This window comes from Sycon ciliatum, chromosome 2 (assembly GCF_964019385.1).
Source record: "Sycon ciliatum chromosome 2, ocSycCili1.1, whole genome shotgun sequence".
NCBI lineage: Eukaryota > Metazoa > Porifera > Calcarea > Leucosolenida > Sycettidae > Sycon > Sycon ciliatum.
Window position 1 is genome coordinate 43,440,615 of NC_088644.1, and position 27,183 is coordinate 43,467,797.

At 48.7% G+C, this 27,183-nt stretch overlaps 2 protein-coding genes across 3 annotated transcripts; one reads left to right on the top strand and one right to left on the bottom strand.

Annotated features, from left to right (window-relative positions):
* The first annotated feature begins 106 nt into the window (after nt 1-106).
* Nucleotides 107-20,649, top strand: LOC135810217 (uncharacterized). Of its 2 annotated transcripts, none has more exons than XM_065323689.1 (5): nt 107-2,236; nt 6,696-6,748; nt 14,085-16,786; nt 17,746-17,794; nt 18,840-20,649. In XM_065323689.1, the coding sequence occupies exons 1-5, from the start codon at nt 321-323 to the stop codon at nt 19,148-19,150; spliced, it is 5,031 nt and encodes a 1,676-aa protein (XP_065179761.1). In that variant the 5' UTR covers nt 107-320; the 3' UTR covers nt 19,151-20,649. The 2 variants fall into 2 exon arrangements, with proteins under 2 accessions (XP_065179761.1, XP_065179762.1); XM_065323690.1 differs by having other exon boundaries at nt 14,085-16,747.
* Nucleotides 20,650-21,250: 601 nt separating this feature from the next.
* Nucleotides 21,251-26,412, bottom strand: LOC135810215 (uncharacterized). Its single transcript, XM_065323688.1, has 4 exons — nt 26,072-26,412; nt 24,950-25,429; nt 22,773-24,219; nt 21,251-22,050 (listed from the first exon to the last, which is right to left on the bottom strand). Exons 1-4 carry the CDS (start codon nt 26,392-26,394, stop codon nt 21,964-21,966), a joined length of 2,337 nt encoding a protein of 778 aa, XP_065179760.1. The 5' UTR covers nt 26,395-26,412; the 3' UTR covers nt 21,251-21,963.
* Between the last annotated feature and the right edge of the window lie 771 nt (nt 26,413-27,183).

The following is a 27,183-nucleotide window of genomic DNA, read 5'->3' on the forward strand; positions in this document are numbered from 1 at the left end:
GTGCGGCAGTCCTGCCAGTAGGCAAAGGAAAATCCGTGACTGCCAAAAACGTAATTATTTTCGGAGCGGTCGAGGCCTTGACTTGGGTCTTTGAGAAGTAAGTAAGTAAATATTATTAGTTAGTTAGTTGAGTGATTGATCCAAATCATCCTTCGCCTACCGACACACCAGGCCCAGGATCCACTGTACTTCGAGTTCTACTTCAGGACCACTGGTTGCGCAGTTGAAAAGCAGAGAGTATTTTAGTAGTTATGTGCTGGTAGCGCGGAGGCGGATCGGGCACCACAGTCCGCTAGCACTGGCCATACCGCTAAAGAGCCATGGCGTGCAAAGAAGACGCCAGCGATCGTGTCGCAGCTTCTACTGGTGACAGCGAGGAACGCAGTGCGAGTGAGTCAGTCACGTCAGGCCCAGGATTTACTGCTCCGTACGCCGAATTGCAGGAAAACAGGATTCCCAAGGCAGTATGCAGACTTCGAGGTTTGTTGGTTGAGCAGTATGTCAGCGCTACCGTTGACGTGGGAGAAGGAATGGTGGACGAAGGACTAAGCGAGCCGAGTGTTTCAGATGTACAAGTTCAACTGATCATTTTGTCTAGGCCAGAGCTTCTTCTGCAGGAGTTCAGAAATGTCAGCTTCGATTCAGAGGACGTGTTGCGTGTGGAACACGTTTTCACAAAAGCAGCCGATAGTATGAAGAACACCTCGCTGGAAAGTCTTTTCGATCTGAGTGATGAACAGAAGCTGGAGTTCACGAGTGGTGGTCGGACTTACAGCATCTTAGCAGTCGCCAGTGCTGGGTGCGGTAAGACCTTCATTTTCACGAAAGTGGGTCCGTTGAAATGGGCTCGGAATGAGACCTGGAATGAGTTTGACCTAGTTGTAGCAAGGCAGCTACGCAACAAAGAAGTTCGGGAAGCGATAAGCATCTGTGATCTGCTGGGCGTGGAAGAGCTGGGAGAGTTTACGAGTGACGAGCGCAGGAGTATCGATGATTTTGTGTGCCAACAAGCGCATCGAGTTTGTCTTGTATTTGATGGTCTCGATGAGATACGCCTGAGTGACTGCAGTGGTTTTGTTCGCGACATCATGAACGGCTCATCAGTGAAAGGACTCCGTCTGGTTGTGACATCACGGCCATCCACAGAGCTACTGAGGCTATGTGACAGGAAACATTTCGATCGTCGTGTCGAAGTTATCGGTTTCCGGACGGAGGATATTGATGTCTACATCAGGAAGGTGCTGAGATCAGCAGAAGAAGCATCTGCCTTGATAACAGCCGTGCACGATGACCAGAACCTTGCCAGCATGATGGCCACGCCATTCTTGGCCATGCAGACTTGCAAGATGTTCCACTGTCGCAATCGCACGCTACCCCGTTGCATTTCAGATATCTTCGAGATGATGATCGTCCAAGTAGCAGAACGGCACATGGATGAGTCCTACAAGAAATGGAGTGAGATTCCTGCTGATGTACAAGCACTGATCCTTGAACTCGGAAAATTGGCATTCACCATGCTTTGCAGGAAGCAGCTGATCTTCACCAATGCCGAATTGGAGAAGTACTCCATCACCAGGGAAGCCAAATCACTAGGCCTACTCGTACTGGCTGACAGCACGATCAGAGATAAGAAGAGGCTGTGGATGTTTAGCCACCTCACATTGCAAGAGTTCCTGGCTGCTTGCTATGTGGCTGTGAAAGAGGCAACAACACTGGCACGTGTAGTTCACCTTGCAGACGTGCTACGACCACGGAGTAGCCGTTTAAGAACTTTCTGGATGCTGTTAGCAGCTCAGCTGGACCGTGAAGAAGCTAGTTACGTGATCATATATCTACTAGGATGTACCAAGACTGAAGAGAGCCAACAGCACAACTGGGAAGATCTGGAGGGTGATAGTGATGACGCCTTTGACACAATGCCTCAAACTGTCTTTCCGCTGGACATGCTTGCGACAATCAGTAGTGGACTAAATCGCAATGAAAAATGCCGTCTTGCTGAGGAGCTGCTATTCAAGTATGTCAAAGGAGGAAGAAGCGTTGAGCGATATGTGAAAAGCCGCTGCAAGAATGGCCGATCTGCAAGCGGAGAAGAATTCCTGAGAACACTGCTACTCATCTGGCTGGAACGTTGTCCAGATGCAACACTTTGGACATTGGCCATTACTCTCTGTGGAATGGGCAAAGATAGCCTCGCAGAGTATATCGATGCACCCACAGCTGATGGACCTGCACTCCGGTAAGTCCTATTTCCATTGGGAAATCAAAGCAGCCTTGCTAGCAAAATCAGCCAGGTTAATCTTGATCTATGTTGGATACTAGAATAGAGAAGTTTCTTTTCATGGCTGAATGACCATGCAATGCATGTGTGTGTGTGTGTGTGTGTGTGTGTGTGTGTGTGTGTGTGTGTGTGTTTGTGTGTGTGTGTCCTATAATTATGGTGTGCAGCGATTTCCAATCGAGAGGTTGCGAGTTCAATTCCCAGTCACACACGTCTTTCTTCTCTTTCTCAGTCTCTTCCTAATTTTTATTTCATTCTCCTTGTGGTTACCAACACCCAGTGCATGCCAGAGTATGTGGTGTGATGTGTGAGCGGGAAAAAAATGAAAAAGACCAAAAAGTAGGGATTCACTGGCCAGAAAAAGCCGCTTCATACCTGTGTGGTGTAGACCAGGCTGAATAGTGGCGGTCAATTCAACAGCATTGCAAGCTGTTGAATGATGCAACAATGATCCCAGCACAAGTTGCTTTGGCTTCTGCTGTAGCATCGTTATTATCGTGATGTGTGTGTGTGTGTATGTGTGTGTGTGTGTGTGTGTGTGTGTGTGTGTGTGTGTGTGTGTGTGTCTACGGTGTGTCCTGGGAGTCTCGCCCTGGGATCAGGAGTTGAATCATGTCCGGAATTGTGACCTCCGTAAGCGTTGGGGGGATGAGGATCTGGTGTCGGACACTATGCGCCGTCGCCGCCTCCAGTGGTTGGGCCATGTAGCTCGGATGCCTGACAACCGTCTCCCTAAACAGTTGCTGTTTGGATGGCTTGACGCTCCCCGACCAGCTCAGGGACCTCGTCTTCGGTGGAAGGACAGAATACAGTCAGACATGAAACTGTGCGAAATTGATGAATGGTTTATTCTGGCCCAGGATGGTCAGCAATGAAGAGATGCGTACCGCACTCGTGTGCAGCGTCCTGCCCCGGTACCGCTCTCTTGCTTGGTATGTAAACGGACATTCAAGAGTAAATCTGGACTCGGAGGACACAAATGTTCTGCTTATCGCCAGCTGCCTGTAGCGGAACAGCCGGACGCACGTCAATGCCATACCTGCCTTCGGTAGTTCCGAAGTGCCAGTGGACTTGCTGTGCACAAGTGCACGACACCCACCCTGGCATCACCGCCCACACCCCAGCGCATACCAATCACCAGCCATCCGTGTTGCAACCAGCACTGCGCTACCTGTGATCGCTGTTTTAAATCTGCTCCTGGCTTTCGGCGACACAATTGCAATCGTGGACGACGTCGTGGCGGAGCGGCTTCCTAGTGGAAGTGCTGACTTCTCTCGAACTCTCTCTTCTACTCTTCCCTGTCTCGGGGGTGGTATGGCCAAGCATTTGGCAGCTGTACACCAGGGCAGGTGTGTGTGTGTGTATGTGTGTGTGTGTGTGTGTGTGTGTGTGTGTGTGTGTGTGTGTGTGTGTGTGTGTGTGTGTGTGTGTGTGTGTGTGTGTATGGTGCAGTGGTATGTGCAGCGATTTCCAATCGAGAGGTTGCGGGTTCGATTCCAGACGATTATGGTCACACACGTCTTTCTTCTCTTTCTTGGACTCCTAACTTTTCTTTGAATCTCCTGGGTGGTTACCAACAACCAGTGCATGCCGGAGTATGTGGTGTGCAGAATGTGCGGGAAAAAAATGAAAATGACCAAAATAGGGATTCACTGGCCAGAAAAAGCCACTTCATAGCTGTGTGGTGTAGACCAGTCTCGATAATGTCGGTCAATTCTTCAGACGTGCAAGCTGTTGAATGGTGCAATCCCAGCACAAGTTGCTATGGCTTCTGCTGTAGCATCGCTATTATCGCCTCCGGCGATGGGCGTCAAATGGCGTGTGTGTGGGTGCGTTTGTGTGAGTGGGTGCGTTTGTGTGTGTGTGTGTGTGTGTGTGTGTGTGTGTGTGTGTGTGCGTGTGTGTGTGTATGTGTGTGTGGTCAATTCTTCAGATGTGCAAGCTGTTGAATGGTGCAATCCCAGCACAAGCTGCTATGGCTTCTGCTGTAGCATCGCTATCATCGCCTCCGGCGATGGGCGTCAAATGGTCAATGGTGTGTGTGTGTGTGTCCGTCGCTGGATGTCAGAATGCGGCAAAGGCGTTTGGCTGCCTCCTACCAGTGTTCCGGGATACCAGCTTGACGGTGGCAACAAAGCGTCATTTGTACACAGCCTGTGTTCTGTCGGTTTTACTCTACGGTGCTGAGTCATGGGCTCCGCTTCGGCACGACTTGGATCTGCTGGACAACTTTCACCACCGGTGCATTCGCTCCATCTTATGTGTATCTCGGCGTCAGCAATGGGAGGAGAAAATCTCATCGGCAACGCTCCGTGCGCGCTGGGGTGACACTACACCGGTGTCAGACCTTGTTCGGCGTCGGCCGTTGGAATGGCTCGGGCACGTCGCGCGCATGCCTGCAGACCGTGCTCCCGTCCAGATTTTGTTTGGAAGGTTGAGTGGTCGTCGCCCTCCTTGTGGTCCCCGGCGGCGCTGGAAAGACGTTGTCCAGAGAGACATGAAGGCAGCTGGCGTGGATTCCTGGTTTCAGAATGCCCCAGACCGGCAGAACTGGAGGATGTTCCTTGCTGAGCCACCACCGCACACAGATGATTCGCCACCTTTGCGCTGCTTGCTGTGTGCCAGAGACTTCCGCCGCCGTAACGACATGGCCCGACACAAGTGCATTGCACAGCGGAAGTTGCCTGTGTCACAACAGAAGGGTGCCAGGCAATGTATGAAGTGCATGCGGTGGTTGAGGAGCGCTGGAGAACTGGCTGTGCATCGCTGTCCTGTGTCCACGGATGTCCCCACTATATCTATTCGCCATGAATCTGACTCTTTTCGATGTGATGTTTGTCTCCGCTCTTTCCGCTCTCGTTCTGGTTTGAGCCGTCATCACTGTGACCGTGCGAAACGGATGTCACGTGCAGCCAGGAACAACTGCCGTCATGAATGCGAGCATTGCGAAAGACGGTTCTCAAGGCCACAGGACTTGCAACGCCATGCCAACTATTGTTGACTTTGCGATTTCTCTCTCTTCTCTTCTCTCTTCTTGTCGTTGTCTCCCGTTTCTGGGAGCGGCGTGGCCCGATAGGGAAGCTGTACATAGTAGTAGTAGTAGTGTGTGTGTGTGTGTGTGTGTGTGTGTGTGTGTGTGTGTGTGTGTGTGTGTGTGTGTGTGTGTGTGTGTGTGTGTGTGTGTGTGTGTGCGGGTGTGTGTGTGTGTGCGTCTGTGTGCTTGTCCCACATCGTGCAATGGTATATGCAGTCGATTTCAAATCAAGAGGTTGTGGGTTCAATTCCCGACGATTATGGTCCTGGTGGAAAAAGGAGGGCAAAATGTTACGTGTTATGACTAACTGTCCACCAACGTAACCAGATCATATACAGTCAGCGAGTGCTTAATTGGCTCACCATCCAAGTTAAACTTTGCACACCCGATGAGCCGTCATGACCTATATGGCGAAACGAACGTCGTGTGGAACTACTTGTTATTGTACATAACTAGTCCATCATACATGATAGTGGAGTTCAGTAGGATGTTGGCGTTTCGGTTTGTCACAATTCGTCTTCGCTTAGCTTCCCCTTCTATGTTTATTTCATAAACTTGAGCCTCCCAAGTTGGGTGGTCTGTTGCTTTGCGTCGTCGAGTTTTAGTAAGGCCGGTCTGTCCAATAGTCTTACTAGTTTCGTCATCATCCAGTAACTTTCGGCATTCTTTGTTGCCGTGATGCGTAGCTCATGCTCTTCTTTGTTGCGCTTTCCTTCCCCTCTTGGACCTTTCCGAACCTGAGGCTTCCAAGTTGGAAGGTTGTTGGTTTGCGCCTTGGAGAAGTGTTGGAGCTAGTTGTCAGGTCGCCGAATGTCTCAGTACTCCTTGTCAGTTTTGTGCCATTTTGTCGCACTCGCTGACTGTTTAAGATCTGGTTACGTTGGTGGACAGTTAGTCATAACTCGTAACATTTTGTCCTCCTTTTTCACCATAATTTAATTGGCTCACCATCCGAGTTAGATTATGGTCATCCATTTCTTTCTTCTCTTTCTCGTTCTCCTCCCGGCTCTTCTTTTGTTTTCTTGGGTGACCACACACCGCCAGTTCCTGCCGGAGTATGTGGTTTAATGTGCGTAGAAAACATGAAACATGAAAACAGAATGGAGACCAAAACAAGGGATTCGTTGAGCAAATCTTGACTTCGAAGCTATGTAGTATAGACCAGGCTGAATAGTGATGGTGAGTTTTCAGCCATATGAAAGCTGTTGAATAGTGCAATCCCAGCACAAGTTGCTATGGCTTTGGTTGTACCATTCATTGCGTCGGGCGATTGGCGTCTCTTAAGGCGTGTGTGTGTGTGTGTGCGCGCGCGCGTTCGCCAGTACGTTCAGTACTGGTTTTTCATTCCGTTCTAATTCACGGTTCTTGGTATTTGTCCCACAGACCAACTTCAGATGAGCCTATGGATGAGCAGACAAGTCCCACGATTGACAAAGGTAAATGCGACCTTCACTTCTAGGCAAAACCACTAGGACCCATGATGGATTCCTGGGCCAGCATACACTGACACTTCATGATTTTGTATTTGCTGAGGATGGTTTACACACATGCACACAGTACTTGTGCAATTATACCTGCCATCACCAGACACCATCACAATTTCACGATATCTACAACTATGTGCGGGAGACACCAAAAACTTAGGGTGCCAGTTTCCAATGAATGGACTGTAAACACGCACACACACACACACACACACACACACACACACACACACACACACACACACACACACACACACACACACACACACACACACACACACACACACACACACACACACACACACACACACACACACACACACACACACACACACACACACACACACACACGCATACACACACACACGTGCGCGCGCGCACACACACACACACACGCAAACACACACACACGCATACACCACTAATGGCACCAGGCGCGTGCTCGGCGATGGGCACGGGGGGCACGTGCACCCCCCAAAAATTTTCAATCTGGGTAATTGCAATTGTAATGTATGCAAATATGCTCTAAAATTCAAGAAAGGTTGCAAACAAATTGCAGAAAATTGCCGGGGGGGGGGGGGCTCCCCTCGGCTCCCGTGCACCCCCCCCCCCCCCTGGTTGGGGGGCCGAGCACGCCCCTGGGCACCATTGAGCGAATCGTTTTATTCCAATCCAAACTAGCAACAGCAACCATCCAAAAGAAGGCATGAAGCAACAGCAAATGAAGGCATAATTATATGCAAGAAACACCCAATTTCCTAAAAAGAAGAAGAAAATAAAGAGAAAAAGAGTGAATGAAGTCTCACACACTGAAAAGCATAGAATAGAAACCACTAAAAAGCGATCAAATAGACCCCACTCAAACATGGATAAAACACAGTCAGCACGTTTCCGCAGCAAATCAAAGCAAAACTTTCAACAAACAACAAAACAACAAAAAGAATGGATTATTATTATTATTTGAACAAACGGCGAGGAGACAACAATTTGATAACCGCAATCAGTAATACAAGCTGGATCGACATTTGTGTACACTTTATTCATGTAATGTAAAACTGTGGAGACAATGTGCAATAGAACGATGAAAATGTGAAGAAATGGTGTAGAGAAAATGAGGATTCAAACAAGTTTTCGTACAACACTCATCAGGAATCTTCGTTGTACTAAAGGACAATGAAAACAAAATTGAACTATTATAGAAAATCTAAGTTAGAGAAATAACACTAAGAACACCAGCAGTGAAATTTACAAGTGTGAATTTTATCAATGAAGGCGAGAGCAATAACGAATGCGTGTACTAACACTAAACTTGCAACTGAAAAATGAACAAAGAAGAGAAAGGGACAAAGTGATAACAAATAACAGCAGTACATTACACCTAGAAAATTAACGGCCAAACTTGGCCGCACAAAACATGACACTTTACTTGAACAATTTCAACCCAATTATACTATCCTTTTGTACACACAAATTAGGCTTGTACAGACGCTGACAGATGGCTTCCAAAACTTTTAACTGTAGTCCATAACCATGACGACCACGGCACAATACAGTGAAAGAAGAGTCGGAATACGAATTGCAACAATCAGGACTAGCCGTACACTGAAGACTTGCTACCACGAAACCTACGCACAACACTAACATTCTCACCGGCACTCTCACGATCACTACAATCGTTGCTCTCCGACTCATTGCTCCCTTCACCGTCCGTCCCATCATCCGCTTCCTCTCCGCTCTCTCTGTTATCCCGCCTGACTTGGTCCATTGAACGGGACTCGGCCGTCACCCTGCTGTCACGTCCCACCTTGCGCCCTTGTCCGTTGAGTGCGTAGTTTCTGTTGTAGTTGGCTGTTGATTGTCTTGGTCTTTCAATAGTGGGCTTGGATGGTGGATTAGTTGTGGTTGCTGTATATTGCATTGTTGGTGATGGTGTGGGAGCTGCTGATATGCAAGGTGGGTCTTTTTGAGTTGGCAATTGTAGTGTAATTGCCATTGTCGATGTTGCTCACGGTCTGTCACTGGCAAGCTCCACCGCTGCAAGAGCCGACGGCGGAGGATCAGGAGGAGGCAGTGGGACCGGGACCGCAAGCGGCACCACCCCAGCCAAAGCCGCCGGGGGCACTGACGAAGGAACCACCGACGGCAGGAGCAAAGGCGGCGACACAAGCCGGCCCGATGAGCCACCACGCCCACCCTCCTCCACCACCGCCACCAGCGACGGCGGAGCAAGCACAGTCTGTGAACCAGGATCCACAAGTTGTGTAGGTAACGGTTGTTTTCTGGGTCGCCCTCGCTTCGGTCTTTGTTGTTGTGCGCAAGGTGGAAGTATGTGACGTGGTGTGTGTTGTTTGATGCGTGCATCTTTACGACAGTGCGTGCGTTTACGGTGCGGAAGGATGTCCTACCAGCCCTTCACCTTAGTCATCTTATTTACAACTTTGAATGCCGACAATGCGCTAGTCGGTATGTTGGTTGAACTGTTCAGCACCTGAACGCACGCATCAAACAACACACACCACGTCACATACTTCCACCTTGCGCACAACAACAAAGACCGAAGCGAGGGCGACCTAGAAAACAACCGTTACCTACACAACTTGCAGATCCTGGCTCACAGACTGTGCTTGCTCCGCCGTCGCTGGTGGCGGTGGTGGAGGAGGGTGGGCGTGGTGGCTCATCGGGCCGGCTTGTGTCGCCGCCTTTGCTCCTGCCGTCGGTGGTTCCTTCGTCAGTGCCCCCGGCGGCTTTGGCTGCGGTGGTGCCGCTTGCGGTCCCGGTCCCACTGCCTCCTCCTGATCCTCCGCCGTCGGCTCTTGCGGCGGTGGAGCTTGCCAGTGACAAACCTCTAGCAACATCGACAATGGCAATACCACTACAATCGCCAACTCAAAAAGACCCACCTTGCGTATCAGCAGCTCCCACACCATCACCAACAATGCAATATACAGCAACCACAACTAATCCACCATCCAAGCCCACTATTGAAAGACCAAGACGATCAACAGCCAACTACAACAGAAGCTACGCACTCAACGGACAAGGGCGCAAGGAGGGACGTGACAGCAGGGTGACGGCCGAGTCCCGTTCAATGGACCAAGTCAGGCGGGATAACAGAGAGAGAGCGGAGAGGAAGCGGATGATGGGACGGACGGTGAAGGGAGCAATGAGTCGGAGAGCAACGATTGTAGTGATCGTGAGAGTGCCGGTGAGAATGTTAGTGTTGTGCGTAGGTTTCGTGGTAGCAAGTCTTCAGTGTACAATCATCTGTTGGCTAGTCCTGATTGTTGCAATTCGTATTCCGACTCTTCTTTCACTGTATTGTGCCGTGATTGTCATGGTTATGGACTACAGTTAAAAGTTTTGGAAGCCATCTGTCAGCGTCTGTACAAGCCTAATTTGTGTGTACAGAAGGATAGTATAATTGGGTTGAAATTGTTCAAGTAAAGTGTCATGTTTTGTGCGGCCAAGCTTGGCCGTTAATTTTCTAGGTGAAATGTACTGCTGTTATTTGTTATTATTATTGTTATTATTTATTACGAAGTAGTGGTTGCGACTTCGGCGATAATTTGTAAAAAAAGGGTTTGCTCCCCACACCGGAGCTCGCGCTATTCCGCCGACTTTACTTGACACTTGACTGACTCACGACTGCCATCCAGAGCACACGAGAAGTCCATCGAACCTTCGACTCGGCAAACCTGCAAGAAAGCACCACTCCCTGCTCAATACACAGTGTTTCGGGGAATTCACCCCTCATCAGTTGAGCTTGAGTAGGCTGAGGAAGATTTTGCCTGAAGAGCACCACTTATATAGTGCTCTCCAGGCACAAACATCACCAGGGATACAAACTTACAGAGACGCTCCGTTTCCAGCGCGACAAACACCTCGTGAACACCAGATAGCAGCGTGAGTCAGTGACCATAAGTTTACAAGTTATCCGTTTTGTCCAACACTAACGATTACAAGCAGGATACTGTTGAGTTAATATGTCCAACAATTAGCACAACACTGACTGAATGCGCAAACCAACAGCCTTCCAACTTGGAAGGTTCTAAGTTATGAAAGCGATCAAATAGACCCACATTCCAGACGTGATGCAGCTAAGCATCAGGGCGTTGATTGTCAGTAACACATCAGTCAGTTTTGTGCTAATTTTTGCACATTTTGACTCAACAGTATCCTGCATATAATCGTTAGTGTTGGCCAAAACGGATAACTTGTAAACTTATGGTTCTCTCCATCTGAGTTTAATAAATAAAGCCAGTCCACGTGAAACTTGAAGAACATTGATGGTCACAGTCAGGTCAAAAGATTAGCACGGCACTCCATGACGAAGCTATGAGCACCGCCACCAGCATGCCTCCTGACATAGGACGCACGGGCACCACAAAGGCAGGTAATTTGCCACTGCACAAAGCACAAACTGATCCTCGAGCGCAATTGCCGCACAACCAGGGAATACGACAGGTCACAGTGACGGTCGTGAATTCGTGCAGCCAAAGTACGCAGGAAAATGGTGGCCTCTACACATGCCATTCATGGAAAACACCAGGGGCGTGAACGATCCGCGATCAACCTTGTTGATACGTTCGGCTTGTTGGCGCTTCTTCTGACGCTCGTGATCAGCCAACTTACTCATTTCTTGTGATCGTGACAGCAAAGATGGCCTTGGGTGAGTCACCTGAACATCAAAAAAGGCGTTTTGCTGCCACGACCAGAAGCCACAAGCCCGGACATCCACACGAGTGCCATTGGCAGTGTTGCCTGACACAGCATCGCCCTGCAATGGAGCAAGTGGGGGCTCAGTCTCCACGTCACACACCACCTCCGTCAGCGTGTCGGCAAAGAGGTCCCATGACTAGTTATGGCGCTGAGCAGGATACCCTCCGCTGGGGCACGTGCATGCATGACAAATCATCATGTCACGGCCACAGACGCACGATGATGGCACACTACTCAGAGCTAAACCATAGCGCAGACACAACGTGTCAAGAAAGCCATTTTGTCGAGTAATATACTGCTTGGGGTTAAACCGTGGGCGGTGTACCCAGCCAGGTAGATACACCGTCATCGCCGGCAACCTCGACCAGAAGCCGCTGCTGGTCTGGCAGAGAGTGCTTGATACTGGTCAGAACAGATTGCTGTTGAGCACGACGCTCTGTGCGCACCGCTGAAGAAAGAGTCCTGCAGGATGCGCTGACTGCGCAGGCAGGACCAGGGGTTAGAGATAGCACAGACTGGACCGTCCGCTCAGTTGACACAGGGCACAGCTGATGCTCTGCCTCCACTCGCTGACCGGATATGCCGACTGCCAAACCACCCAACTTCACGGGCAGAGACAACAATTTCCTCAGATCACCCTCAATAGGCAGAGTGTCACCCGTTAAAGCGGGGAGAAGACTCTGGACAATGACTGTCTCCAGGGGACCAAACAATTGAGGGTCGGCCGCAATAACTCGCTGGAGGAAGGTCCACCTTGATTGAAGGGATGTGACGAACAGGTGATATGCAGCCTGGGCTGCGTCATGGCAACCGTGGACAGGCGCTGAACGAGGCCAGCCCTATTCACCACACACTCACGAACAAAATGGTAACAATTCTTGAGTACAGATGTTACTCAGAAGCCGTGGATGAGAAACTACATCGAGAAGAACACTGATCTCCGGAAGAAGGCAAAGTATGATTTATCTAAGGACTTCTATAAACTGATGAACAATGCGGTGTTTGGGAAAACTATGGAGAACGTTCGGAGGAGAGTCAACATAAAATTGCTGAGAAGTCATGAGGAGACAAAAATCAAACAGCTTGTTGCTATTATTATAAGGCCTGGTCAGACTGCGGCAAATTTTGGTTGCTCCTCCAAGACATCGCACACCATCTGTACGAACCGAAACACCTGTCCCAGCCAAAGCCTCCTCGGCAAGGAGAGCTAGATTGGGCTTTGCCAGGAGACCGGTCTTCTTCAGGTTAGGGTAGTAACCGTACTTTGGACCGACATCCGTTGTCACCTTCTAGTACGACAGCAACGCCAGTACCTTGACTGCGGCAGCGTCATTATTGGCATACCACGCTTGTCCTGCGGAGGGGCAGACCTCCTGCAGATGGCGAATGAGGGGAATCAAGGCCAAAACGTAAAAGGCCATGGCTAGTGGGTTGCCTTGATAAGTACCCACCCTCGACTGCATCACTTCACCACCGTCCTGGAGAAGTGGGGTGTCACTTTGGTACATGTCAATGAACACACGTCCGACAGCAGGGCATATCCCGGGAGTATTGTGCAATGCCACAGCCCTGTTCACTGCGTTGAATGCATTTGAGGCATCGACAAGTAAAACGGCGTCAGTGCTCTCCTTGCCGTACTAACTGGACAATGCCTGGATTCCCACCTCCCAAGCAGAAGGAAGTCCCACACAAAGTTGGAGAGGAGCAGCGACAGCTGTCACATTACTCTCAATGACGGACATTATTGCTTTCCCGACTATGCGCCGAAACACCTCACCAATAGCGCTTGGCCTCATGCCTGGCTGCTTATCCAGAGGGATAAGACGAGCGGCCAAAAACGCCTAGAGATGTTTTGACTCGAGACCCTTCGTGCATAAGTACTTGGCGGCACGTGCTAGAGCTGAGCACAAAAAAACAATAATAATACAACCCGGCGTCTCAAGTTGCCAGCTAAAAAGAAGTGAGTGATGGTTGTGTGATACTATACGACCATGATGTCGGCCAAATGCCAGTGAGGCTCTGGAATCCATCTTGTCTTGCAGAGATGCAGGCGCCTGACGTACATGTGTAGTGGTAGCCGAGTGGAGGCGCGGTGCAATCGATACGAGTTAGCTCTGAATTCAACTTTCTCTCAGGTACACACCTGGTATATATTATAAGTAAAAGAAGAAGCGGCATATAAATAGAACTTTCTCTCCGGTGCACACCTGGAGGTTGAATAGCTCTTCTGCTCGGCTTTGTCGTTGTTATCAATTCTAATGAAAACAGAAATGCGCAGCAGCTTTTATGCAACAGCCCCCGTACGCTAACGTACGGGGGTTCACTAAATATACGTCAGGTAAAGTTCCGTACTAGCCAGGCAGGGATACTACACATGTATATGGTAGCCAACGCATGCACATATCTATATATGGTAGACCAACAGGACACCTGAACCCCAGAGGCCTCCCTGGGGCTACGTAGGTCCAACCCAATGAGCCTTAGAATAGATACAGTCTAATGGACTTGCATATCTATATGTAACCATTCTAACTGTTCATGTTGTGTTTGTGTGTGTGACTATGCACAGCTGAACTGGATGACATCATTTCAACATGCAATGTTAAACTTCGTCGACTGAGAATCTTCTTCTGCGGCAAGTACGGTACTGGAAAGTCCAATCTGATCCGAGTTATTCTTGGCGACGAGTTCCAGTCTAATAAAGACAGCACAGAAGGCGTGGACGTCAGGCGAACCCTTGCTACTCTGCCAGCCAATGGCAGTCGGGAAGATGTCGCACTGCCACCCGTGTTCAGTTGCATCCAAGAAAAGGAATTGTCTGCACAGCTCATTACTGCAGCTATTCAGCTTCGGCAGCAGCAGCAGCAGCACCAACTGGTCGGTGGCATTAAACCAGGGGACGAAGCAGCAATGAGCAAGTCACAAGATCCCGGAGCCTTTGGTGGATCGTCAGCTGTGGGTTTAGAAGCAGCCGCGGGTGAAGCCAGCAACTCCAGCACCACACAGGAAGACATCAATGCGCCCGTTATCAAGAGCAGCAATGACAGCAGTCATACTCATGATGTTGACTCTCACATGGACATGTCCCACAATCAGGATTCCAGTTCAACCTTGTCAGATCTTGAAGAGAGAACTAACAAGTTGCCATGGTCACCACGCATTCTCGATGGCATTGCTGACGATATCATGGAAGAACTGCAACAAATACGGACCGAAGAGGATCAAACCGAACGAACCAGTGTTGAGTTTTGGGACTGTGGTGGTCAGCTAGCAATGGCAACGCAACAGAGCATCTGCCTTGCTTCAGAGCGTGCAATGTTCGTGATCACGTTCGATGCCAGCAAAGACCTGCGTGACAAAGTCGACACTGAAGTTTTCCGCTATGACAAAGGAAAGACTGTCTCCATCGAGCCATTGTTTCCCGGAATGACTCATGAAGATTTCCTGCTGATGTGGCTATCCACTGTGTCTTTGCACCTGCAGCAGAGTCCAGCCAGCACCAACCCGACCCCGGAGGCAGCAAACACCACAAGCGTGCACACCGCACAGCAGTCAAGAACTGGAACGGATCTACGGAAGACAAAGCCAAAGGTGTTCCTCGTTGCAACCCACATAGATTTGGTCGACGATGCCGAGGAGAAAAAGAAGGAAATAAGGGCTGTTGTCAAGTGCATTTCAACGCGTTTGAATTCCGCTCACCTTCGACTGGTTGGACCATACTTTGTAAGCAACAAACAACCCGGAGATCCCGCGTCGGAGATGAGCACATTCCTCGAGGACTTGAATGAAGACATCCGCCTGCTTGAGCCTGACATGATTCCCCTCAACCAGATGAAGCTGGAGAAAGCAATTACCAGGCTTCAAGTAGTAGCTACAGCAAAAGAGCAGCAAACACCAAGGCCAAGCCAAACGTCGCCGGATCTACGCATGCATGCAACCTTTGCAGAGCTCAAGGAGCTGGCAAAGTTCATGTCAAATGGGTCTATGTCAGACGAGGAGTTCCGTGCTGCTTTGTCTTACTATCACCACATTGGTGTTGTGATTTGCAGCGACTGGCAAGATCCTACTGATAAAAGTCTTGTCTTTCTCAACGTGGAGTGGTTGCTACAGCTATTCGTGCAACTGGTTGTCCTCTCCTATGATCGGGACAACAGCGACCCTCGTCTCCTGGATTATGAAGCAGAAATCAAGGCTCTGCGGAAAAAGGGACGGATGTCAACTTCACTTCTGGCGGCAGTCTGGAAACTGGATCAATCCGTTCAACAGTCACTCATGGAAATCATGTGTCATTTTGGCCTAGCTTCTGAGATATTAGCCGCCGAGCCAACCGAGTATCTTCTTCCATTTTGCATCAGTGAGAGAGGTAGAGCGAAGACTCTTCCAGCCAATTTGCAGTACAGTCTACCTCTTCTGGTGATGAAGTTTTCATGTGCTTTCTTCCCACCGGCCGTCTTCAGTCGCATGGCAATCTACTGTGTTTCAAAACAGTCGCGCGAGGGCATCCGCGACCCTGTTGTTGAATACGCAGCTATCTCGTTCAAGTTTGGCCGTCAGCACCATGTCCGTATCTCCTGGTTTCCTATTGGACTGCTGGTGGAAGTGAAGTCATCGTCCAAATCAAAGGAGAAGGTGATTGCCGCCACCCATCAGCTGCTGGACGTGATCAATGATTCCCTTAGCAGCCTGAAAGACCAGGGCTTTGTTGGTCTTGAGTGGACGCAATGCTTCCAATGCCAGCGCTGCATATCCAATGTCGTCGATGAAGATGATGATGGCGGAGAATCTGGGCACAATAGTCGACGGTCAACGTCTGGGCGAGCCGTAACCTCATCTTGTCAGTTACGGAGGGACATCGGCTTTATCGAGCTGTCTGGATATGAACTGCTGGACTACGCTGAAATGGAAGACGACGACGCTGAGGAGTTGCATAAGTGCGGACGCTGTAAAGAGTCTACGACATTGCCTTGTGATTACATTCATTACTGGATCAGAAGCAATAGCAGCAGTTCCAGCTATGCCGCTAGCAACAACAGTACCGCCACCAGAAGCCACAGCAGCAGCAGCAGCAGCAGCAGCAACAGCAGACGCCACAGCAGCAGCAGACGCCACAGCAGCAGCAGCAGTAGCAGCAGACGCCACAGCAGCAGACGCCACAGCAGCAGACACCATAGCAGCAGCCACGGTAGCAGAAGCAGCAGAAGCAGCAAGTATAACAGCCGCGCTGCAGAGAGTGTAAGCACTGATGCGGTCGCCTGTGATTTATCAGAATTGGTACGTGTGGTTGTACGCACTTTACTTTATTAGAATGTGTACACACATCCTTCATGATATACCTTTACCATTCCGGGTGTTTCTGCATGCGATAAGCGCACAATCCAACCAATGCGTTGAAAAAAATTAAAAGTTAGGTAAAGGCATGATTGGGGCCGACATGTAACCCTATTTCAGACCGCCTCGTCTTTGCACCTGCGCTGTATGCTTGCCCACTAGGGATAGACAGACAGTGTACACATACTGCAATCTAGTGCAAAGCATCTCCATGGTGTCAGTATGACTTGGAATTAGGGAAGGACAAACGCGCAACCCTTTGCTAGAACTTAAGCCGTGCTTCTCAAATCCCCCCCCCCCCCTCACCTCACGCCCAGCCAACACGTCTCACACCTCACACCCAGCCATCTCACACCTAAGGCTAACGGATACCTCCAGTAAGACTCACGGTGTACTTTCTACCAACATCATGTTATGACTGAATTGCCATGGCAGGAGTGACTGTAGTTGTACTGATGGGATGGGTATTGACAGTGTGAATGCAGGATGAATAGTTACACACAGACCACTGGTACAGACTCCCACATCATCCGATCAATCAATGACATCATCACCCCGGATATGCTCTGTTTTGCCACACATTGCTCACAGCTAGGTTCAGAACAAAGTAGTTTACTTTTTGGCTCATTGTTTTTTCTTGTGTGTGTGTGTGTGTGTGTGTGTGTGTGTGTGAACATGTGTGTGTGTGTGTGTGCATGTGTGTGCATGTGTATGTGTGTGTGTTTGTGTGTGTGTGTGCATGTGTGTGTGTGTGTGCATGTGTGTGTGTGTGTGTGTGTGTGCGTGCGTGTGCGTGCGTGTGTGTGCATGTGTGCGTGTGTGTGTGCATGTGTGTGTGTGTGTGTGTGTGTTTGTGTGTGTGTGTGTGTGTGTGTGTGCGTGTGTGTGTGTTTGCTTTGTAGAGCCATGGTCGTGGTGGTGAAGCTAGGCCAGGAGGATCAGATGGTAAATGTAAGTACGCGTCTGCCGATTCCTCGAGTGCTCGCTCCGAAAAGCGTTTTAGAAACTTTCATCTTGATGCAGTTTGTGCTAGTAGACTCCCTCTCACATTCAGGGCGAGCAGAGGGGAAAACAACAGGGTGTTTATATGCCTCACGTTCGTCTCAAGGCCCATTATTTGTGGGGCAAAACAATAGGGAGGAGATGGTGCCGTTTTTGGAACAGCTTGACAGCAAGGAATTGTCGAGCAATAGTCTCATCAGTGTGGACCTTTCACTCAAAATATGTTTTGTGTAAACTCATAACTGACATGTTGAAGTTTGTTGTGAGACCAGAGTCGAGCCATTACTTTGTGTTAGTCTGTTTCTTTCCAACCGTTCAAATTTTCTTTTAGAATTGTGGTGTCATTGACGTGGCTGCAAAACAGGCTGGTTTGAATTCCATTCAAAGTTCAGCCTAACTTCTGAAATTGTCTAGTTTGAAGTACATACAGTACTTTCCGGAATATTACCTGCATTCTAAAATCCCTTTTAAAAACTCAATAACCTTCCCTGCAGCTTAGACTCCGCATGCTGAAGGCGAACACGAATTATTTTGTTACTCGGGAGGTATCACTATCTGTGTTGTGCCATTTATGTATGCAGTGACCATATTTGAAAAACAAAACCCATAGAAAGGTTAGGCCATGGATTGTGCTGGGTGGTATGACTCCCTGCGATTCCCAAAGCATTACGCTCTTGCCCATCAGTGCAAACTTTGCAGAAGTTTGATGTTGGATTCATTTTCTGTGAAGTAGGAAAACATTTGAAATTGCAGCACTTGAATTCAGGATTTCAACCCAAGCTCTATTATCCTACTTCACAGAAAATGAATCCAACATTGAACTTCCGCAAAGTATGCACTGATGGGCCAGAGTCTTGTGTTTTGGGACTCACCGGAACTTGAGTCGCACAACCCCGAGCACAATCCCTGGCCGGTGGCTAGGCTCAGCAAATCAATCTCAACGGCATGCGAAGAAATATTGAAACGTTTGTGTCACCCTATCTGCACACACCAGATTGGTTCAAGTCGCCTAAGTATGTCAGCGATATCCGTCCCTGGCTGTGCGACCTCCCTGCAGCAAACTTGAGAAGGACTCTTGAGAAGCATGGACTGTTGACACTGTCTCAGGTGCACACGCTGATGGAGACTGAGCGGTTACATGGGAAGGAAAGGCATAACTGTGAGATGTTGCTGGAGTCCGTGGAGTCAGCAGGAAAAGATGGCTTTGTCGACCTCTACAACGCAATCGAGAAGAGCACATCCTTGACCCAATTGTTCATACGGATTGGATTGAAGCGAATGCGTGAAGCGATGCCTGATGAGTAATGTCGGTAGGATCGAGGTCTGTGCAAGCCATCAGCACAACAGCATCATCACCCTGCGGTATTTACTGGCTGTTACCAGTTCCATGTCTACATGTGGTTGTGCGTGGGTGTATCTGTGTGCAAGTGGGTTTCATTACCTGTTTGCTAGTGTGTGTGTGTGTGTGTGTGTGTGTATGTGTGTGTGTCTGTGTGTGTATGTGTGTGTGTGTGTGTGTGTGTGTGTGTGTGTGTACGTGTGTGTGTGTGTGTGTGTGTGTGTGTGTGTGTGTGTGTGTCTGTGTGTGTGTGCGCGTGTGTACGTGAATAGGTGTATGCACCTATGCACATGTACCGATCCAGCAATTTCAGTATGTTTGGTCTGTGCTTTCATTTTGAATAATTGATCTATTTCCATTACACATGTATTAAATTTTGTATCCTTGAGTCCTTGGTGCTACATTCCCACCTCTACCCCCCCCCCCCCCCCCCTGTGATGCATGGTGTTTGCAGGGCTTTTCTCAGGCTCCTGAGTGTTGACCTCCGAATCAAACCAAGTCATTAGTGCCTCATTTCCCGCATGACAAGTGTGCATAATCTTGAGTAGATACGGCCATCCTTTGCTTTTTTAAGTTTGTTTCCCTTTGGTTTCGTTACGCTAAGACTGTAACAAATTTGGATGACCAATCTGCAGCATAAACTAAATCATTTTGTTACAGAAAGCGCCAAAACCTCCATGATTAGAAGCAGACGGTTTTGGTTCCGACTGCTAGTACATGATTACTTTTTTTACTTTTTGTTTTACATTGCCGGTCACGGCTGCCGTGCAAGAGGAGAGTGCATCCAGTTCGTGATGTTGCCTCTGTCGCCACCGCTGCTGCATTCGCTCTATCTGAAGGTCATTTTCTGAAATTCTGTTGCCGGTGTAATAGGTATTATTTATAATAGGAACGTACATCCTCACTATTCGTATTTCCCGCTCGTTCCCCTTGGCAATGAGAGACAAGAAGAGCGCATGCTCCAGTGAATCTCTAGTCTTGAGTTGTTCTTGTCCTGTTCACCTTCTCACTCTTGTCTACGTTCTTGTCGAAATACTTATTCCATATTCAATACTATAAACCCTTGTGTTCGGGAAGAGTGAGGGGACTTTGTTTAGCCGGGAGCTAACACCGGTTCGGCTTCACACTTCTCTATTTCTAGCAGGGAGTAGTACAATACCGGTATTGTACTACTCCCTGATTTCTAGTGTACATGTACTTCGAAGTAGTAGTCTTACTACAACCTACCGTTTAGTGTATGCGCTGCAGAGCTCAGCAAGCTTGCTTCATGCATCTCTACGCAGTCACACACAGGTCAGTGATCAGTGTGTTCTTGAGGCGACGCGTTCTTGAGCACTGAGCCCGAGGCCTGTGACCATGGTGACTTGGTTTCGGTGATGATTGCTCACCCAGGTTCCTATGTATATCAGACAGCAAATCTCAGTCGCATTTCAAATTATTGTTCTTGAAGAAATTTTTTTGGGAAAGAATTGCCCGCCATAAGGTTTGTATGGTTCTGCCAATTTCACTGCTTTTCGAGCAGAATCCGCCGGTGCCTATATCGGGAAGGGGAATCATCTCTACCCATTTGGAAAAATAGTCACCCACCACCTGAATGTACATGTGTTTATAACCACGAGCTGTTAGAGCAAGGGATCCCATAATGTCCATTCCCATTACTTCAATTATAGCTATCAATAAGAAAGGGTTTGCTCCCCACACCGGAGCTCGCGCTATTCCGCCGACTTTACTTGACACTTGACTGACTCACGACTGCCATCCAGAGCACACGAGAAGTCCATCGAACCTTCGACTCGGCAAACCTGCAAGAAAGCACCACTCCCTGCTCAATACACAGTGTTTCGGGGAATTCACCCCTCATCAGTTGAGCTTGAGTAGGCTGAGGAAGATTGTGCCTGAAGAGCACCACTTATATAGTGCTCTTCAGGTACAAACATCACCAGGGATACAAACTTACAGAGACGCTCCGCTTCCAGCGCGATAAACACCTCGTGAACACCAGATAGCAGCGTGAGTCAGTGTCGCTCCTGGACGGTGAGAGTATTTTTAAAACAGCTGCAGACATCTCCACGCTATAATTATGACACTTGTTCGAGTTTAGACGTGTAAATTTCCAGAATCGATGTTCTCGCTCCTATCATCAGTGGAATTCATACGGAGCTAAGGATCAACAACGAATGCAACTAAGGTTGAGTAATAGAAAGGTGCTATAATGACACATACATCATGATACAAGCGCAATAAAACTACCGCACATAGATGGTAACGCAAAATGGTAACAAATGTACATAACTAAAGGTGAGGAGGAACTGAACGAAGCGTCAACTTTTGACTATACGGAGCCTAGGTGCAACAACATGCTCTTTCTGCTTACATGAAACAGGTTTATGTACACGTATACAAACTGCCTCAATGATCCTCAACGGCTGGACATATACCAGGCACAACACTGTCCCACAGTGCAGAGAAATGAGAGTCATCGTACACACTAAGACAGTCAGGACGAGAAGACTGTAAGCATGATATAAAGATATTGAGAAGGCATGTGCTGAACACCCACTCATGCTTATGTACACACACACACATGCACACATACACACACACGTGCACATACATACGCGGCACCACGCACACACACACACACACATACACACACATACATACACACACACCTGTACATACAAGCGCGCACACACACACACACACACACATACATACATACGCGCACCATGCACACACACACACACACATGTATGTGTCCACCAATACTGTTCAGTGCTCATGGTATGGCGGCTGCGGCGGTGGCAGCATGACAGCTTTCAGCCGCAGCTGGATGTTCAAGGCTCACTCCCGAGGTACTGCCTTCCTGCAATGAAAATATCCATGCATGCACAATGCACCCGTACGCCATAGACACACACTTGATTAGATCCCGACGCAAGTTGTCTTGGTAGGTTACAGATCAGGGGAGAGGGGTGGGAGAGGTTGAGGGGCAGCACTTCTAGCAATGCACTCGATGTTTGTGTAGTCGAAACTTCCTGCGGCACCGGCGCTGGAATGGGAAGTCGCCCTTTCTGATTTTGTCCTACGTTTTGTGCGTCACATTTGTGTCTGCTCAAGCCGCTGCTGGACTTTTAAAACTGCGATGACAGGTGTTGCACTGCAGAGTGACTGAATTTGTGAGATGCCCGGTGTTGAGAGAATGTCCGTGATCGCACCGATGGGTGGCCACTCCACCAGGATTGCGGGGCCAATGTTGGAAAAGACGACATAGTCATCAGCAAGCGCCAGCTTGGCCACATACCGGTTTCTGCCACTCCTCAAAGCATTTGTGACGTTTCTCATCTGCTGGATGAGAGCAGTGCCGATCACTTACATTACACTGACCACTGGCATGTACACTTTGGTGACTTTCAAGCCGGCTGGTTGTTTTTCAGCCCCCAATTTTATAGTGCACATGTAGAGCATGACTTGTGGGCATGTGTGTGTGTGTGTGTGTGCGAGTGTGTGTTTCTGCGTGTGTTCCCGGCTACCGTAGGGTAGTAACACAAAGCAGCGGGATGTTTGCATGGTGACCTGCTCACTTACCAGATCAGCAATCAGCACCTTCAACAGCTTAGCGGCATCACCAACATTCTTCCTCTGACCACGCAAGAGCAGACAGCTGGCTCCTCGCTCACTTTCCTCGGCTGTCAGGCTGCAGTGTACCTTCAAGTCCATGAGCAATTCTTTCCACCTCATCACAACGTCGCGGGCATCCAGTCCTTTGCATTCATGCCGTTGAATGATCAGTTCGTCGCGGAGCGTCTGCTGCAGACATGCCTCCCCCGTTTCCAAGTCATTATAAGACTCGGCGACAAGCAGGAAAGATGCCGACGGTGGACAGCATTCAACAGGTGGTGCTGGTGTATCCACCACCGTCTGCAACGAAAAGAGAACGTTGCCGATGCGTTTGCGTGCAGTCGGTACGTTCTCCTCCATCAGAGCGGACAGAGCGAATTGCAAATCACCAATCGGGTCACGGGAAGACCGGGTGTAATAGTTAAAAAGGATCCTCTCCAAGCTTGTGCCGCTACGCAGACATTCCATGGCTCCTTGGCCTATGAGCTGGAACCATTCTCTAGCCGTCAGATAGTCTTGTCCTGGCTTTGGGAGAAATGGAATGGCGATGGATTTTGCCTGGACGTCTGATGCCGTCTGGAAGATGAGCTTGAGTTGCTTTGAGAAAGCGGTCTTGAACACCTGCCCTTCTCGCATATCTCCGCCCTTGATACAGTTCGGGTTGGAGTGGATGAGAACCGGGGCAGGCAGCTTTCCGCTGCTCAGAGCTGGTGCAGTTGTAAATACGTCGCCATTGCTCTCAACCCAAGCTTGTGAATCATCGGCAATGCCAGTACCGCCGTGGTTGATAACGTCACGTGCCATGCCGTCAGCAAGAAGCAGTGTTGAGTTGGAGAAGAGCACCATTGCATCTACATCAGCCATTGCAAATTGGTCGTTGTACACGGGCTTGTTGAGCTGCAAAGTCAGGGTCTGTTCATGTCTCTCCCCTCTGGTGAACTGATGCAACTTTGCAAAGCAGAGTGGAACTTGGTCTGCAATTGCTCTGGTGCGGGGCTTCACAATTCGAGCAATTTCTTTGTCTTGCATCAGCTTTGTTTTAGCAAGTCTCATAACGGTGTTGAGCTCGGGCGGCTTAATGACTAGTCTCTTGTAGACGCGATGCTGCAGTATATCGTGGGCCAGTCGTTCCAGTGCTGCCTTGCCATTCGCTGCTTCTTCCTCTGTGTCAGCTTCGACCACAGCCAGCTGGTAAGCAAAGGAGTTGTTCTGAAACTGTCCACGGCGCTCCCGGAAGCGGCAGTTTGAACTCTCCAGCAATGCCTCTGCCTCGGCCCGGTGCGTTGTGAGTAAGAAGTTGCATACGTCGCGCCCTGGCATACTCACCATCTTACTATGGTATCGGCGGCGGCGATCACGGTCGTCCCTGGCGACGGCAGGTATAGGAGAAAACCTGATGTTGTCCATGTCACATCTACCAGCCAACGAACACCAACACCAGAAAAAGAACACTCCCGAAAATGAAGATAAAGGCGGACTACACCATGGCCATAATTTATTTGGCTCAGTGGTTGGAACATTGGTGCTGGTATATAACCAGGGTCCTTGGTTTGAATCCTGGCAGTGGAACTTGTCAATTTGTATATTCTACTTTTCGCTACTTTTCATTTCCTCGCTTGAAGCTGAGGAATATCACCTGGCATTCGAAATCTTATCATTGGAAATGGGTACTCTAACTTCAGAAATTTAAGGTACTCAATATTTTCGGTATGAGGGCAAAAGGCCAGGTTAGGTGAACAGAAATTTTAGGCAAAGAGGAGCAATTCCCTATTGGATTATGTGTGTTAGTGTTTATTCGGTGTATTGAAATTTTAGATATGAAACATATGCACCGAAAGTCCCGAAAATAAAAGTACACCGAAAAATTAGTGAAATTACAGTCAGTAGTTGATGTAGCCACATGGCAGTGTCAGTGTACTAGCACACATGCCTCACCTCTTGCAAACACCGTTAGCAGAACACACAGATACAGACACACACCGTACACACACACACACACACATACACACATACACACACACACACACACACACACACACACACACACACACACACACACACACACAAGAAATTCCTTTTGTAACTAAAGCCGTTTAGGAAAGTTCCCTTTAATATGGACAAGCAGTGACTTTTCCTTCACTCACCCTATGGTCCACTTGTCTTGCGATTGTATCTGGAAGATTAGTCTCATGTGAGTGCGGCGGGTAGCCTTCGTCCGGACCGTGACCGGTGCTGTTAGAATCTCCCGATCCCCATCCACCTGTAGGTAGTTTGTGAGGCATACATCTTGCACGGCACATAGCGCGGACAGCACCTTCTCCTCCTCCTTCACGGACACAACAGAAAAGTAGTGGTAGTCCTTTAGGTTTTTAGCTAGCTTCTTTAAGTAGTCTACACTGTACTTGTGGAGAATGTAGACTGTAGCTTTCGTTGAGGATGATCCAACCTTGGCGGGTGAGAAGTGGGCAATTGCCACCATCTTGGAGAAGGCATGGAAGTGCCGTTGCAGCAACACTGGGTTGCGAGCAATCTCGTCATCAAACACGTCGACAGCCACAGCCCACACATGTAGAGTCAGTGGTCGGGGAACATCAAAGTAGCTGAACGGTTCGGTGAAGTGAGGGCTGCAGTGAATGAAAGAGAGGGAAAAAACAGCAGAAAGAGACCATTAGCCTGCGAAGAAACTTGGAAAGTCCCTCAAGACAGCATTGCAAAGAAGCAAAGTCAACCACAGTTAGAACTTTGAAAGTGGTCCAAAAAACGGAAATATATTCATGACACAAAGAGTGAAATTCCCTGCTACAGGACACAGCAGTGCATCATAATGAGTGAATACTGAACACCGTTTCAGTTTAGCGATAGAGAGCTCGACAGAAGTATCACTTCTTTCCACACAGTTCTAAGCCAAACAACCTTGGCAAAACCAAATAGTGGAATTTTGCATATGATTACCGTTCACAGCTCTCTGTGGTCCATGGTCCTCGACCACGCACTGGCTGAAGTCAGATACTAGAGAGGTTAAGATGCGCGTTATTTCCGACGTGACGCGCAATTTCACGTCAAATTTGGCGTAAAACTCCAAATTTCGACGTGAGCAGCAGGTCACTCGCGTTGATTTTTCGACGTGCGAGCAAATAACGCGAGCTGAACTTTCGCGTCACGTCAGAAATAACGTGCATCTTAACCTCTCTAGCACTAGCTGTTTCAACCTTGTCACTGAGGTCTCCTCAACAGAGCTCAGAGTCAATGGTTATACTTTGTCATACCTGGCAAAGATCTCGAGAACCGGAGGACACACGACTCTCTGCGAGCCATAGTCCTCGACCACACACTGGCTGAAGTCCAAATCGCCAGAGATGGTGTTTAGAACCTTCTTGACTTTCCTCTTCTGCAGGCCCTTCAGGTAGTCTAGAGCTTTGCGTTGCTCTTCGTCAGTAGCAAAACCCAGCAACAGACAGGAGCAGGCACGGCTCTCCTTACTGCCCAGAAGTATACCCGGTGATATTCCCTCGGCAAACGCGTCAGCAACAGCGAGACCACGCCTGACATTCTCCGGGACATTGCCGATTAGCACCAGATGCAGCGTCATCTCCACCAGTATCGGCCATGTTTGAAATCTACTGTCCTGCATCAAAAAAGAAAGCATATCACAAGCAACAGAGTGTTCATAAAAATAAAAGGGCCAAGGAACTACAAGTTTTGCTATAATGTCCACTAACACCACCAGTTACTTGTAGTTCCTTGGTCCTTTTATTTTGTATAAATTAATCATTGGCTCTCCATCCGAGTCCATTCTAAGAGAGTGTTCATTCAACATGGAGGTGGTGGGACTATGCCTTCGCGGACCGGCATCGGCAAACGGGACGTAACTTCAGTCTCCCTCATTGGAATTGCACAAAATTTTCTGTGCTTTCTTCTAACATATCACACCGCACTCTGAGCACATGCCAATGAACCAAACTGGTCACTCTATGTACAAATTAGAAATTCTTCGAAAAATCACGCATACCGAGCTCTAACCGCAAAATGAAGAAAACCATGTAGAGAAGAGAGGAACAAGTTGCAAAACACAATTGCTACTATATAACTTGAGGTGCTAAACCAAAGAAAGGATTGATCTGTTGACAAGGAGAAACACAGTACCCAGAGCAAGAGATATACAAATTCGCGCACATTGACAACGCCTCCTTCAATGAGGTAAAAACATCATAAAACTTGCAGTAATGCATGGAACAATTGGTTTAGCACCTAGCCAAACATGTCACAGAGTTCAGAATATATACATTGTGGGGTGTGGCATGCACTGGCATCCTGCAATCGTGGTTAGAAGCTGCGGAACACCCCTAAAATAGGAGAAAAAAGGCACTCCAAATCTCAG

Excerpts from the sequence above, each read along its gene's own strand:
- LOC135810217 (XM_065323689.1), top strand. The coding sequence starts at position 321 with ATGGCGTGCAAAGAAGACGCCAGCGATCGTGTCGCAGCTTCTACTGGT. Across the intron at positions 6,749-14,084 it reads AAGTCCCACGATTGACAAAG|CTGAACTGGATGACATCATT; the intron begins GTAAATGCGACC and ends GACTATGCACAG. Across the intron at positions 16,787-17,745 it reads CCTGTGATTTATCAGAATTG|AGCCATGGTCGTGGTGGTGA; the intron begins GTACGTGTGGTT and ends TTTGCTTTGTAG.
- LOC135810215 (XM_065323688.1), bottom strand. The coding sequence starts at position 26,394 with ATGACGCTGCATCTGGTGCTAATCGGCAATGTCCCGGAGAATGTCAGG. Across the intron at positions 25,430-26,071 it reads GTTCTCGAGATCTTTGCCAG|CCCTCACTTCACCGAACCGT; the intron begins GTATGACAAAGT and ends CATTCACTGCAG. Across the intron at positions 22,051-22,772 it reads AGGTGCTGATTGCTGATCTG|GAAGGCAGTACCTCGGGAGT; the intron begins GTAAGTGAGCAG and ends TTTTCATTGCAG.